Genomic DNA, 15,680 nt, shown 5'->3' with positions numbered 1-15,680 from the left:
TTGTTCTCAGGTACAAACAATTATCCAGGAGCACGCCAAACGGGGAGAAGTCATCTTACTGGTTTACAGAGGAGGTAAATAATTCACAATCATTTGATATTCAGTGATTTTTTTTAAATAAGGTTGAGCTCTCCTGCAACCCTGACTTGCATAAGAACTAGAACCAAAAAACTGCTTTGCCAGCTTAGTAAAGTGCATACATAATGTGCATGTTCGTTGCAGTAGAATCAAAGATGGGAACTTTTTAAAGTTCCAACTTTTCCATCTGACCAACCAATTAAAATGTTTGTTGGTTTTGTGGAATTCAGATTGAGCAGCTGTTGTTCTGATGTTTACTTTGCAATCTGCTCCATCAGCGGTTCTCAGCCTCTCCCTCCTGACATTCCTCTGTAGCTCTGTCAGGTCTCAAGAACGTTCATTTTTACCACCTGTCATGTTCAAAAGTTTTAATTTAACTCACTATTTATAATTTATAGTTATAAGACAGTTTCAGCCACTTGTCCTGTTAATATCTGCTTTAACCATTTATGCATTCACTTTTTTCGTCCATTTTTACTGCTTACCCAATACTGTGAAATTTTCTGTTCAGACCTGCAGGTAGACTCGGTTCTTTAGATTAGATCATTTCCCCACATTAGTTTTTTCATTCTTTTTCCAATACCCTGCCACTGATGAAATGAAATAACTCAATTGTACCAGTGGAATAGTTGGGAATAACTGCCTCTCTACTGGCAAATTAGCTGCCTATTTGCTAACAGACATGATGAACATGAATGACACGATCATTTGTCAGGAACAAGCTTATTTTGAAGTCATACTACGAGGAAATTATTTGGTGATTAATGTGTAGATTTTCCTTTATTCCTTAAAATGCCTACTCAGCAGCGATGCTACTCTGTAACATTTGCTGCATCACATTGAGCATAACGGTGGTGTTTCAGTGCACTTTGCTGGACAAACTATCCTTTAGGGCTATTTAAACTTTTTAAAAAGCCCCTTTTTTGTTATATGTGGTGTCTCCAGTAATTAATAAAATAAGAAGCTCTACTTTTTAGTGAATCGTTAACAAAATGTATTCTCTTTGTTTTTATTTGTTTCGGTTTTATTCTCTCACTCTCCTTATCAGGAGTCTATCATTCAGCTGTCTCCCCTGGAACTATCCGGAGACTCCCTCCACCTCTGCTCCGTCCCCCTCCTCCACCTGACAATTCCTCTGTGCTCCCAGAAGCACTGCAAGTGCCCCGGACCTCTGTCGGCACACCTCCCTCTCCAGCACGTTCCTCGCTAATCCAGAGCACGAGTTTCTTGGAGTCCATTCCAGTAACCCTCACTATGGAGCCCAAAGACTGGATTAACACGGGCCTGGAGGATGAAGCTGCCGGCGTTCCAGTGCTGGAGAAGCAGAGCGGTGAACGAACTCGGCGGCATCGAGGAATTGAAGTGGAGCTGAGGAGAAAGCCAGGAGAAGGCTTTGGCTTTGTGATTGCCTCACAGGACGTGGAGAATGGGAAAGGTAAGATTCAACTTGTGACTTATCATGACACTTTCATCAGGTTAAATCTTTTAGAAATAGTAAAGCTTTTAACTTGTTTTGGTGAGCGACACAGTATTTTTTTTAATCCAAAGAAACAGAATTGGATGGACATTATGCAACATTAGTTGAACTTTTCTGGCTGGGTAAAGCGATTTGGTGAGATGCCCACTAAAACGGGTCTCATTTGGACGCCCTTGTGGACAGAAAGACCATTAGGTAATTACAGATTAAAAAGCGGTCACCGTGGCCACATGCCACTGGATGAGTCATGATGCACCATGAACCTTTCTCTTTTAAAGGCTTCCAGGTTGGTTTTATTTGGGTTGTAAAGAAAACTGGTTCTGACCTCTATTTTCAAGTGACTGCTTCATCATGAAGTGCACTTTTGGCTTGGAAGCAGGAAGTTGCTCACCATTTGTCAGGTGCACAGCTGTGCTTTAGATTCATTCACTCATTTGTTGTTGTTTTTTTAAATGTTTAAATGTTTATCTAGGGTTCTGGGCTACCAACTCATTAATCCCGTTGCAGGACCACCCTAAGGCATAGCCTAATTTATCCTATTTTTCATACTATTTGACAAAATGAACTCAATATTTTTATTTTTTTATTTTGTCAGAGTTGAAACAAGTAATTGAAACATTTAAGATTATATACAATCTACTATCCCATCTCACACTGGACTCCTTGGACAGGTTGTTTCTTGCACTTTCTTGGACTGTGGGAGGAATTTACCAAAGAAGGAATCACATTCACATCACTTTTATTTATTGGAAAATGCATGTCCTGTTTATTTATTTATTTTAATTGGAAACTATCTTGTATAGATTTGTAGGCATAAACCCCCTCAGCCAGTCAACAAAAATTTCAAAAATATAGACAACCATACAGCTAACTCACAAAAGCCTGTTGTACAGGCCTGAACATGACCACTGTGTGGTAACATAAACAGCAAGGAAGGTGATAAGTGGACAGCATCAGCATACTAGTCAAGTTTCTTTTAAGTGTACTTTATTTCTGGCATCTCCATTCTACCATAAAACAACCATCCTGGTAGGCAAAAATCCCACTTGCTGTATACAGGACTTTACACACACCTGAACCTCATTAGTCTCTACCATTGAGAAAAAAAAAAAAAAATAGGTCAGACAATACGATTCTAAACAAAGAACAGGAATAAGATTACACATGAAACTGACAAACTCATTTACTCTGCTAAATGGTTTGGAAAGTAAAACATTGCATTCAGTACAACTCGAAAATCTACTTTAAAGAAAATAAACAATGCTATACAAAATGAAAAAACCCTTCACTTGGTTACACCCAGTGTTCCAATCAATGACCTCATGACCCTATATAAACAGGAAGTACTGGGGCAGCCCTTCCCACACACCTGGTTTAAATATAGGACCTGAATAAATGGACAAACATGGAAAGTATAACCAAAGCAACATAAAGAAACATCATTTACCAGACATTTGCCTGTGAACAGGAGAAAATTCAAATGACCTGATGGTTAATAGTATTTGCTTTAAAAAACATGGATGCATGCATGGATGTGATGGATGTAACTACTGCTACCACAAACAAACCCGGGATAGTATGTTAAGCAAAGTTACACCAACAATGTCTAAATTAAAGCATTATGGTTGACTGTAAAATAACAAGGAATAAATTATCAATGTGGTTAAGGGACAAGTGGTAAATGAGTTCATGCCTGACCACTTTGTCACAGGGAAATGTAATTTTAGAAAAGAAATGGTCGTGTAGTTTACATATGTCATACAGCAAAGCAAGTGAGTGAAACCGGTTGCACAGAAAAATGTAATATTTTTCTGTCCACTTTGAGGACAAACTATACTTTTGCAAACAGAGATTTCATTGTTGCAGATAAAATTGTTTAAGTTGTTAAGTTAACATATCACAGCTAGAGCTGCATGGGCCAAAATTAATTGAGTCTAACCTGATTTGCCAGCCACAGATTTTTTCTACAGGCCTCAAGTTTGACACATGTGCTGTTAGCTGACCGTGCAAACCACCAGCATACAGTCCATTTTATATTGTTAATGGATCGTATCCTTTTATCCACTAAAAAATACTGTAAGTTCAAACTGCTTGAACTGCTTTAATGCTAAAAGATCACAAAGTTTATGTGGCAGCCCCATCTTTCATTCATTCCCAAAAATGATTTAAGAATGGATTTTTTTTTTAATTTTACGTCTGGAATCTTTTGAATTGAATATTCAAGCTTGAATTAAGAAAAGTAGTCTCGTATCTTTGATCTTATGGGACAATGCTGCATTGTTTCAGTTCTGTCTGGGAAGTGAACACATCCTGCCCCTTATTAGCTTTCAGTGTATTGCTTATGAATAGCAGGTTAGCCGCAGCATCCCAGTGATGTATTACCCCCTCACCTTTACATGTCTTGCATTAGCTGCTCTGTTCCACTTTGATGCAGTTCAATTTGCTTTATGGCCCAAGCGAGCACACATTTGTGTTTTCATGGTGAGATTAAGGTCGTAGGTGCACCTGTCCCTGCAGTACAAAGTCTGTCCACTCTTGTAAGCCTCCATCTCCATCATGTCCTCATTCTCCCCTTCATTTCACCCCTGTCATGCCACTCCTGTCTCTCTTTTCCTCTTTTTTTTTTTTTTTCTTAATAATTTTCTATTCCCATCTCTGGCTTTCTCTTCCTCTCTCACTCTCACTCATAAGCTCCTGCCCACTCTCCCTCTCTCTCTCACACCCCTTTTGCTCTGCAGTAAAAGCGTCCAGTCGGGTTTTTCAAAAGATTAAAACTCTCTCTCCGTCTCTCTGCATCTATCGCTCCGTACCTCCCGCTCTCTCCATCACTCTGCAAATGCTACACTGAATGTTTCCCTCGCCGAGGAGCAACAGAAGCGACAGCAAACCTGTGTTTTCGCTCCTGTCGACCGCTGCATGTGAATCTGCTTGACACAGATTTTTTATTTTTTTTTTATCCTTTTGTTTGTTTTCCTGTGCATGCGAATCAGAGAGCCATGCTGGAGAGACTACAGTCTGCTTTGAGAACTGTGAAGGAGTCCAAACGTAATTATTTGCTCCACTTCTTCTTGTGTGTTTGGCAGAAATGAGGTTGGTCTCGGTTTGGTGCAGTGTTTCACATTCAGCTTTGTAGGTGAGGTAGTAGTGTTAAATACTGCGTTCTGTTCTCGAAAGTTTGCTCAGCCAGATGTGTTGACGGTGTGAAAGTTCGAATCACATGCTCACACGTTCGAGGTGTCAGACGCTTGATCAAAAGGATGCTGCAAGAGATGCGTTGTATGGTTGATTTTGCAGTTGTGATGATGCAGCCTTTGTGATTGAAGCAACAGCTGATGAAAGGAAATCTTGTTGTTATTTTAAGCCCAGTCAGGTGTAAAGCGGCACAAGACATAACGAGCATTTGTGGTAAAAGGCGATTAGTCCCAGCTCTAATGGTAGTTCGATTGTAGCGGTGATGTTCAGCATTAACTAACTGGCAGAGACACTACCATGTGAGTGATCCTGCTGAAAACCAGCACTCCTCTCTCCCCCTCGGTGTACAACATGTAGTATACATCCGCAGGCTGCTGTAGCGATGTCCGCGCTCGCCGCCTCATCTGGGGTCCAGAGAGGGTTTTTTACGGAAGAGGGGAGGGCGGGCTGCTCGACTCCTGAGCGGTAATCAGTGCAGCACGTCAGAGGTTGGCTGGCTGCTGGGCATACCGCAGTGGGATTACTGTGGACAGGAGAACATGGAGAGCCAGAGGAAAAGACACTACGATATAATGCAGTCCGTTCAGATGCATGTGTGTGTAGCTTGTGTGTCTGTTTGTGCATTTGTGGCTGAGTGCATCTGTCCTCATCTTTTTGCATGTGAGTCACTGTGTGTCTGTGTGTGTGTGTGTGTGTGAGATTCTTAACATGTGTCTGTGCATTTCTACAATGCTGCCGTGTGCGTGTAAGCATCGCTGTTGCATGTGTATTCATGTGTTTAGCCACTGTTGATGTATTATGCATGATAAGAAGACTATTTGCAAAGCTGCCTTGGCTTTGATTTGACCTGATTGCTGTTTCCGCCTGGGTCACCCAGATTAGGCCCAGATTGGACTCGTGTCTCTGGGCTCTGATTTATAGGCTGAACCTTGTAACTGAATCATGATTCCAATGTGACATGCTCCTCATCTCATACGACATACTCCTACCCCCAAGAATACAATTTTAATCTGTTAACGAAGCATTTCATTTTGCTCTTTAAATCACTCTAAACATGCTATTTCGGTACCAGAGGGACATGGGCAGAATTGAGCGTCATGTACCTCAGCTGAATAACAGTTTCAAAATGTTTATGCTGCCTGATGGGTTACATAAGGCCACTGGCAAGACTCTAGAAGGGCCAGCTGCCACTAAAGCTCCGCATTCCCTCAAAGTGGGGTCAGGGAAAGCCTAATAGGGAGTTTATTAAAACACAAAAAGAGAAATAAGAGATACAGCAGACAGAAACAGCTGTCCAGCTAAAAAAATTTAAGCTTTTTATTTGGTGCAGGCGATTAAAGGAAGCAAATTTATTGTTAGGCTGCTGAATATTTTTCTCATCAGCCTCAGATTCTGACCATTTTAGCTTAATTGCATGTGATCTCTTCATAAAGACAATAAGACAAATGGAGTTCATTATACATGAAGCTAATGGTCCGGTCCTCGGCTTCCACAACACACTTGTGTATTATCTGTAACCTCAGTTTCACACTGTGTCTTATAGCTGATGAGGGTGAGAAGAGTCGTTTTCCCACATCGAGGAGAAAAATATTCGATGGTGCTTGCACGAAAAATAAAAGTACTGCTGTGTGTGTTTTGTAAGCCGGTGGCATACTAATGCACACAAGCTACAATTTGAGGGGGATCTTAGATGTGCTGAGCATAAGAATCACTGGTGCTGGGTAAACAGATATCTAAAGATCTAAAGTTTGTTGTTATGTGCGGTTTGACAGATTTGGGTTGGGAAAAAATATTGCCGGAAAGATTGCGTTCCATGACAGTTTATTCTTGAGGGGGAAGATGCATTGTTGGACAGCTGAAAAACTGTTTGCGGCGTGTCAGTGGTTAGAGAGGTAGGTTGATAGATGGGAATATGAGGGAGAAGAGGAGAGTGTTTCAAGGTGATAACGGGGAAAGGAGGGACTAGGTAGGCTCCTTTAAGGAAGTAATTCATAAAATAGCCTGTCAAGAATGATCCGAAGCTAAATTATAGCTTGTTTTAGGATTTCTGGCACATGCGCTGATGAGTTAAAGCTTCCTGTTTTTATAATTATCCACTTATTACTCTCAGCCTTCAGTTAAGAGGAAACTTTTTAGGCCTGATGGAATCTCGTGTTCCAGCCTCATCTACTTTAATGCGCTAATAACTGTTTTATTCTGTCCTATTTCAGCTGCTTCTCTTCTGCCTCACCGGTTTGTGACGGTCCGTCGTGGCAGTCCTGCGGCAAAGAGCGGTCAGATCCGGCCCGGGGATCGTTTAGAGGCTGTAGAGGGACGCTCGGTGGTGACTCTGCCACATCGGGAGCTCGCTCAGATACTTCGCCGGGCAGGAAATACTCTACGTCTTACCATTGTCCCGCGTTCCAGCACCTGTAGGCATTCACATAAGCATCCAAACATACACATATGCCACAGTGCAAAGCTTGGCTCTTATTTCACAATCAGACTATCTTTTGCAGACTCTGCAAACCTTCCGGAAACTGCTGACTATGACTCTGGTCACAGAAACAGAAAGGGACAGAGGTCACGTCCAAAGGTGAGGGAAGCACATTCAATCACGTGTACCTAACGGGCACTGAAATTCCTACATCGATTGTGGCTGTTATTAACTGCCAGTGTATAATATTAACCTAAACTTCTTTATCTGTGTGTCCCAGCGGGACTCCAGGTATTACAGTGTGGATCTGGATCGCGGCCCCTCAGGATTCGGCTTCAGCCTCCGAGGAGGAAGTGAGTACAACATGGGCCTCTACGTTCTGGGACTGATGGAGGGAGGGCCTGCATCACGGAGTCAAAAAATGCAGGTGAGTCTGTTTCCTATGTGCATTTCAGCTTGTTTACACAATATATAACGAATGCATTGAAGTTCTTTGAGTTTTGCTTTTATTTTTTTCAGCAAAATCTACAGAGTCGTGAGGTCGGGGGTTATGGTTTAATAATCCATGTTGAAACACTCTTCCCTGACCTCAAGGTCAAGAAAAAATGTGAAGGGGAATTCATATTTTTCATGTTTTTCCTAAGTGAGAAATTAGGAAAAGACAACCATAGTGCTTAAAGAATCAGTTTTTACTTATAAAAAGCTGCTAAATTAGCCCAAACTGGACATTGTTGATTAGAGTCTCCTATGTTGAAAAAGAGCCACGTTGTTCCTCACCCTTCTCTGTGGCATGTCTGACGCACTACATGGCAAAAGCTGGGATGGACATTTCATAACATGTGTATTTTTCTTCCTCTACTCCCCCACAGTTTTGTTGGAGTCTCTGTCCTCATTCGGACATAACGAAAATGGTCTCTGTGGTCTTCTCTGACTACTAAACAATAAAACACCTTCTTGCACATTTCCATTGATGGCTATGGTATCTTTTTGAAACCTCTGAAAAACATCCAACAAAATGTTCAAATCTAGTCCCTTCCCTTCCTCCAAGGGTGGCGCCAGCTCAACTTTGCCATCCTCTCAAACACTGAGCAACAACAGGTATCTGTGCTCACAGTCATTTCTCTTTTCTTCACTGTCAAAAGCAATATGCTTCCTGAAAAGAATTACACAGATGTTTGCTAAATCCAATTTGGGGCTATACTGAAGAGCTAACAGAAGCCTTTCAGATGCTAAAATACAACTTGAACTCCCAGCCCTGGGTCCAGAACCACAGAGGCTCAATTAGGCTCTGCTTTGAGCTATTCTCAAACTGGAGGAAACTCTGCAATGCTTCAGCCTGGCTGATTCATGTCAGCATCATTAAGGAAAATTCTCACAGTGCAAAATGCAGAGGCTGGAAATGTTTCAAACAGATGTCAACCACAACTGAGCCCTCGCAAGAAAGTTGTGATTATTCCATCTGTGTAACATGATGTCTTTAAAGAGTTCAGACATCTCGAGGAGGGAAAGATGTTTAACAAGCAACGCCTGTTCAAGAAGCAAAATCCTTCACATTTCGTGTATCATTTGCAGACCTCTCAAGGGAACATACTCTGATCGTCCCACACATCACAATGCCACACTGCTTGTGAGATTCTATCATGACAAAGTATCTCAGTAAGGACATAATATAATGGAGGCAGCAGTCCAAGCAGCTGGATGCTGGGTTTTTGGCAGAAAATGCTTTATGTCCTCTGTTATCCGCAAGTCTGTTATTTGTCGCAAGTTACGTGGGAGAGGACTAGAGGATGGCATCAATGTGTTTAAATCCTGGACAATTATTAATGTACATGTTCTCCGAAAGGTGGGAGTGCAGACAGCAAGCATTGGACAGTACTCGTTACCTGGATGTCAACCAGAGCTGTGCACATCGAGCTGATTGAATTAATCAGCTCAGCGGTCCTCAAAACTCGCAACGACCAACATTTTTGCAAATTGGAAGTGAAGATTATAAAGGAAAGAACTTTCAGGTTATTTTTTTATTTAATTGTAGGACAGAATTATCTGTTTTTCTTTCAGAAAGGATGATCCAGTGTATCCTGTGGTAGAAGATGAAATAAATTAAGCAACTTTGCTTTGCTAGTGCAGCAGCCATTCCCAAGTAAACACTGCAAAGGCGGTGGCCAATTTCCAGATCTGCAAACCTGTAATCAAACCTGTAATAACACAAGCCTGAGATGAAAGATTTACTCCTTTGTTTTCAATCAGTCTTGTTGAGATTTATTCTCCATTGACAGTCAATTTTGTAAACTGTAATTTTGTACATTCGAAAATTGAAAAATGAAGGTTTTTTTGAACTACTTATTGTGTTTCCATAGTGTTGTAACTCTCAGATTCGCCTAAAAATGTGAAAAGATCTCCCGGTTCAAAAGCCCAGGGAGGCTTGTGGTGTAAAATCTGTAAAAGGTAAATATGTGGCAAAACTAAAGAGAGAAGAGAAGCAGCCGAAAGTACCTACCTGCCTGCCTGCCACTCCTATTCATAACAGCCTCACAGATACTTCCAGGCCATATCACTCAGAACCAGTTAAACTATTATTCCTACTACATACTTCTAAATAGAAACCCTATAAAATATGTGCGTGTAATCTTTTCTGTTAGCTAAAATGTGTTTGGATGATATTTCCTGAAAAGTCTGAAGGGGAAACCTTGACATTAAAGTTGATATGACTATAATAATAATAATGGATTGGATTTATATAGCGCTTTTCAAGGCACCCAAAGCGCTTTACAATGTCACTATTCATTCACTCTCGCACACACTGGTGGAGGCAAGCTACGGTTGTAGCCACAGCTGCCCTGGGGCAGACTGACAGAAGCAAGGCTGCCATATCGCGCCCTCTGGCCAACACCAGTAGGCGGTAGGGTAAAGTGTCTTGCCCAAGGACACAACGACCAGGACAGAGAGCACAGGGATCGAACCGGCGACCTTCCGGTTACAGATACGCTTCCCAACCCCCTGAGCCACGGTCGCCCCGTGTTTGCATGTTCTCCCCATGTCTGGGTGGGTTCTCTCTGGATACTCTGGCTTCTTCCCGCAGTCCAAAGACATGCAGTTAGTGGTGTTAGGCGTGAATGTGAATGGTTGCCTGTCTCTCTGTGTTAGCCCTCCCATTGAGTGGCAAATTACGAAATTCTTATATGAGAAACATTTAAGACATTTAACATTAACATTTAATAGTTGAAAATAAAGGATAGAAATTTCAGACTCTGGTGATTAAAACGATTGAGCTCCAGTTTGTAAAGCGGTGAAATGATGTGTGTGGCTACAGGTGAGCGATCAGCTTGTGGAGATAAACGGGAACAGTACAGCCGGGATGACCCACAGCCAGGCCGTCGAGCAGATCCGCAGAGGAGGCCACCGCATCCACCTGGTCCTCAAGAGAGGAAATGGCTATGTGCCTGATTATGGTAAGGCAGCGTGGGAACATTTTAATTTTAAGAGTGGCAATACATGAGAGCAAAAGAGAAATTTGAGAGTGAAACATAGGCAACCTCGTAGCTTTTGCATGTTATATGTCTGCTATGGGTGTGTTTCCTGTTTTTCTATGGGACTGATTCCAACTAAAATGCTCTCTACTTTGTTTTTAACATTTTCTCTTCTGGTGTTTCCCACCTTTTAACCCATCACATCTGTGTTTCATTTGACTATGTTTGCTTTTAACACTCCCACACCACATTTCTCATTTGTCTGTGTTGGTTCTTCTTCCAAACACTGCTCTTCTTTCTGCTCCACTCCTTTGTTTCCTCTCCATTCCCTTCTTTCTCTCTCTTTCTCTCAGTGGAGCTCTCCAGCTTGTCTCTATGCATGACCAACTCCAAGCTAGGCGAGCCTTGCTTCTATGTCATTGGACGGACAGAGAATACGCGGTTGGTAATGGTTCCTGTTAGTTCTCCCATTTTCTGTCTCTCTACATCTCTCTACCAAACCAGCATTGCTGTCTTCATTAAGTAAACGACAGTACTTGGACTTGATTAGCAATTAACATTGTAGCAGAGTACAACATTATGCTTTATGTCTCTCAAACCTATGCTGAAGCAGTAATTGGACAGCTTGTAATTTGCCCATACACTGAACAGTTAAACAATGAAAGTTTCACTAAAATAGAAAAGCAGCTGTTATTACACAAGCTGACCTAAGGCACCTTTCTGGATTTCAGAAGTCTTTAATAACAGATTACATAATTCTCTTTACCATAGATGCTGTCATTCCTCTTTAACTGCCTGCTCAGTCTATATCTTTTGTCTCTGCCCACCACCCTAACCCTACACAATGTCTGTCCAGGCCATGAGCACCAAATCACCTCCTCCCCCCTCCTGCATCACCCCAAGAAGCAGGGTTTGGCTCCAGTAAACTCCACCGGACGAAGGGGGCGCAGTTCACAAGAGAAGAGGAGAAGCAGGTCAAAGGGAGGCGAGAGGGATGATGGGACGGGAAGGAGAAGAAGACATGTTTCAGGTGAAGGACAACGCTTGCGTTTACAAAGCCCCATGTCTGATCAGACAGAGAGGTTGAGGAGAGCCAGGGACAGGAGGAGGAGAGAAAAAGCCTCTCAGAGTTTACCTAGAGATGCCCTAAGGAACTATGATGATAGTGACACGGAAACGAGGGCAGAGAGGGGAACGAAAAGAGGAAAATGCAGGGGGAGGAGCAGGAGCAGAGAGAGGAAAAGCAGGAGCGAAGAGAGGGAGAGGACGTTAGAGAGAGAAGAGTTTATGAATCGGGACAAGCTGATGAGGGTGGGAGAAAGGAGGAAGGAGGTGGTGGAAACGTTTGAAAGTGAGAGCGAAGACAGTGACGGGGAAGTCATTTTACCAATTCCAAGTCTTACCCAAAAGCTTCCCAGGCCCAAAGAAATCTGGGAGGAGGAGAGCGATGACGACTGGGGTATGGCAGCAGAGTACAGAGAACTGAGGGAAGAAGGGAAGCCAGAGACTGAGTGGGAGAGGTCCTGGGGTGATGACAGCAGAGAAAGTAAAGACACAGGGCTGAATCGGTATGAAAAAGAGGACAACGTTGAACAGAGCAGCAGCGTCAAGCGGCCTTTACGAAGCGTGGGTGTGATTGATCCGGAGTCACAGAGAAAGCCCTTCTCCTTCCTCGCTTCCACACTGTCCATAGATCAGTTGGGGGATGATGAGTCAGACTCTGAAGGCAGCCACTCTGACGGAAGTGTGTCTGCTGCCAGTATCTCAACTCTTTCTTTGGTCACCACACAGCCAGGTCCTTGGTTCATGCCCAGCCAGCAGAGACTGACTCAGGTCATGAAGGAGAACAGGCAGGCGGACAGGGCGTGGGGGAAGAAGAAGAAGTGATGTCTCTTGACTTTTAACAGGAAACTGAGCATCCATTGTAACAGATTCTGTCAGATTCACACTGTTAGACCTCTACTTGTTTTCTGCAGCTACCCCCACTACCAACTTTTTTTCTCTGAGTCACTTTGATATTTAAAGTAGTATGAAGTCATATTCTTTGTGCCTTTTTACAGCTGGTCTCTGGCTGTTAATATTTTAACTTGTAAATGACACCAACAAAACAAGATTATCCCTCTCCCAACAGTGTCATTGTCTTTTCTTCCTCCCCTTCGGCACTGTTGCCCTACTTAAGTTGCACTTTCGTCTTTTCTCACCTACCAGTGATTCACACTACATTAACAGTGTCCTCTCTCAAAGGGACAGTTCACCCTAAAATCAATTTTGGCATTTATTTCCTCCAGTTTGTAGTGCTTTTTGTCCATCTAGATTATTTTAGTGATACCTATTTGTGGTTGGTCTTCTTTTAAATGTATATATAGAACTAAATGGCACTCGTGTCTTTGAAAAACTCAGCAGCAGGGTCTCTTTTGAGAAATCGATACCCAGCTACTAAGAAAGAAAATGTTGGTGTAAGCAGTTTTCATGTAGGAAATGTTTTCTTTCTACAGTGCTGCACTAACCAACCATATCACTGTGTAGAAGGAGCGAGCATCTACCTGTAACAAGAAACGTGCCCATGTGACAGAGTGCAAATGTTAATTTGTGTCCCCCTTCACTTGAGTTTTAGTGTTAGGTAGCTACATTTTTCTTTTGCATGGTAGATGTAGTTCAGTAGAAGCAAAGTAGTTTCAAATTCTTGAATAATCAGGCTTAAAAACCCTCTTAGTATCATTTTATTCCAACAAAGCACTACGCTGTTAGATTGCAGGATTACTTGTGGTTCTTCTAAAAGTAGAATGGGAGGCAGTTTTTCACTTCTTTCCACCATCACCAGCTGCTTGCTTATAGAGGATCACCAGATTTCTTTCTTAGTATTGTGAGCATCTCATCTTAACAGACACTGCTGCTAATTTAACAGCATAAATAGCACTGCAGGCCAGAGGAAAAACAATACATTTGATTTTCAGTCAAGCTGTCCCTTTAAGTATCCCCTACTGTTTAAACACAACATAGAAATTCACTTATACCTCATGAAGATATTGAGCAATAATAATGCAATCAGTAATCCATATCCACTGCGCCGCATCTATCTGGCCTGAGAGGAGTCAGTGTTTGTACAGCATCCTCTTTGTGTTGCCTCAACTTGTAATCTTGTTCTATATTTGATTGTGATAATGCAAATCCCTTTTAAAAGCCAACGGTATATTCTGTAAATATCTGTAGACAACAGAAAGCACTGTAAATACTATACTAAATGGAACCGGATTTATATTGAAATATATATATATATTATAATATGTCTAAACATTTGAATATATGCAGTATATATCTAGATATTACAAACAACAGCTAACTATTCATATTATTTATTATTGTGTGATGACAAATAATGTGAGAACTAGCTTTTGTGAAGGCTAAAAATGTAAACAGACTAAGAACTATATTGTAGCCGTCCTATTTATACATGAATGTTTTGTATTATGCTGCTTGGGTGTGGATTAGAATGCTCTGTGTTGTACCCTACTTCAGAAGTCAGCAAAAGATGCCAAAATATGCATCAGGTGCGTGCATATTTCAAGTACTGTTAAATATTGTGTATGTGGGGTCAGTACAAAACCACTATCTAGATTCTAAAGAGTGCTGTGCCCATCGTGCCACGTACTGTTGCCTTGGTAACATAAACCACTTTATCCTAACCACTGATTTTTCTTACTGTGAAAACCTTTGCTCTGAGGTCTCTCATACTAGAAGTGTGTGGGCTGTTTAGTAATTTAAGTCATGCCAAAAAAAGGCCCCACAAAAATATATTTAAAAGAAATAATAATAATCTGCAGAATCTGAGCTCGGTGTTGCATCTGAGGTGACAAATTAGCACATTGTTTTCTTTTGCTCTCTTTCTTTTTTTAAATATTCTGTTGAGGGGGAAAAAAACAGAAGCCAAGTTGAATGGATACTGTGAGATGTTATTTTTCTATGAAATTATCTTTTTTGATATACTCAGGTTTTCTTGATAAGCCATTAGGAGGAAAAGCTACAGTCACTTCACGCCATTTTCGTAAACACACGCAATGGATTAATGTTATTTAAATGTTAAAGCAATATTACGTTGGTTCTCTACGGTGGCATTTGGAGACACAGACTGTTACAGCTGTTATTTGTTAGCACTCCATAATCATTTAAAGGTTGATGCCATAAGTGACGTCATTCCTCCATTTGTACCCAGAGGAACAAAGCAGAGAAATAAAAAGCGTGGTGTTCTCTGTCTGTTTGCTGAAAGACATTACAGCAGCCAAACGGACATTCTGTATTCTCCATCCAACGGCCATACAGTGTTGCTAGGTAGCCTATATATATAAGACCTTTTTATATATATATATATAAATGTTTGCCAATATTCTTTTTTTTCATTTCCTAAGTATGGCTGAACTGTAAACACACTAATAAAAGTGCAAATAAACTGCTGAACCAATTTCCTCTGTGGTCATGATGGTGTTCCTTTCCTCGGTCCACATAATGGACAGCAGATGGCAGCAAAAACATAGACAACAGTATATTTATGTGAAGTGGGATTTCACAAGATGAAGGTGTGTGTGAATGAGAGAGAAGGGGAAATGCAGCCTGATATTCAGATGCAATATGTGGGTGAGATGTCTGTTAATAAATCAGATGTAAGCTCTTTAACTAGTGGTGAATGAGATCCACGAAGAGGCTGAAATCTCAGCATTTCCCGCAGATCAATCATTCATCTAGCCTTGCTAGAGCATGCATTTTGCATACAGCCTCACTCCTCAGTGGAGTATTAACTGTACAGTGAGGCAACCTCACCTGTCCAAGCTGCTGTGCAGGGAGAGAAGCGGGTGAATTTACAGAGTCTTAGCTTAGATATGAGCACTTAAGCACTGACACTAAAAATAACAGCGCTCTGAGGCCTGTCTTTCTCTCGTGTTGTCCTAAGCCGCATCCTTCTGTTCAAATCAGCTCGGATGCAAAATGGAAAAAAGAAAAGAAAAAAAACGGCAGTAATAACAGCGCTGCTTTCACTTCAGCTGCAGGAGATTGTCTT

General features: G+C 41.6%; 1 protein-coding gene across 1 annotated transcript in view; it reads left to right on the top strand.

Annotated features, from left to right (window-relative positions):
- magixb (MAGI family member, X-linked b) overlaps positions 1 to 15,079 on the top strand; it is a 37,067-nt gene extending 21,988 nt beyond the window's left edge. The window contains exons 10-16 of the mRNA XM_006794140.3: positions 11 to 74; positions 1,127 to 1,513; positions 6,958 to 7,158; positions 7,246 to 7,322; positions 7,444 to 7,590; positions 10,474 to 10,612; positions 11,487 to 15,079. Coding sequence (XP_006794203.3) covers positions 11 to 74; positions 1,127 to 1,513; positions 6,958 to 7,158; positions 7,246 to 7,322; positions 7,444 to 7,590; positions 10,474 to 10,612; positions 11,487 to 12,517 — 2,046 coding nt within the window. The 3' untranslated portion in view covers positions 12,518 to 15,079. The remainder of the gene's footprint in view (positions 1 to 10; positions 75 to 1,126; positions 1,514 to 6,957; positions 7,159 to 7,245; positions 7,323 to 7,443; positions 7,591 to 10,473; positions 10,613 to 11,486) is intronic.
- The last annotated feature ends 601 nt before the right edge of the window (positions 15,080 to 15,680 follow it).

The sequence above is a fragment of the Neolamprologus brichardi genome, chromosome 20 (genome assembly GCF_056152115.1).
Source record: "Neolamprologus brichardi isolate AB-2024 chromosome 20, ASM5615211v1, whole genome shotgun sequence".
NCBI lineage: Eukaryota > Metazoa > Chordata > Actinopteri > Cichliformes > Cichlidae > Neolamprologus > Neolamprologus brichardi.
Note: the sequence above shows the minus strand (reverse complement) of the source record. Positions and strands in the feature narration are given on the sequence as shown.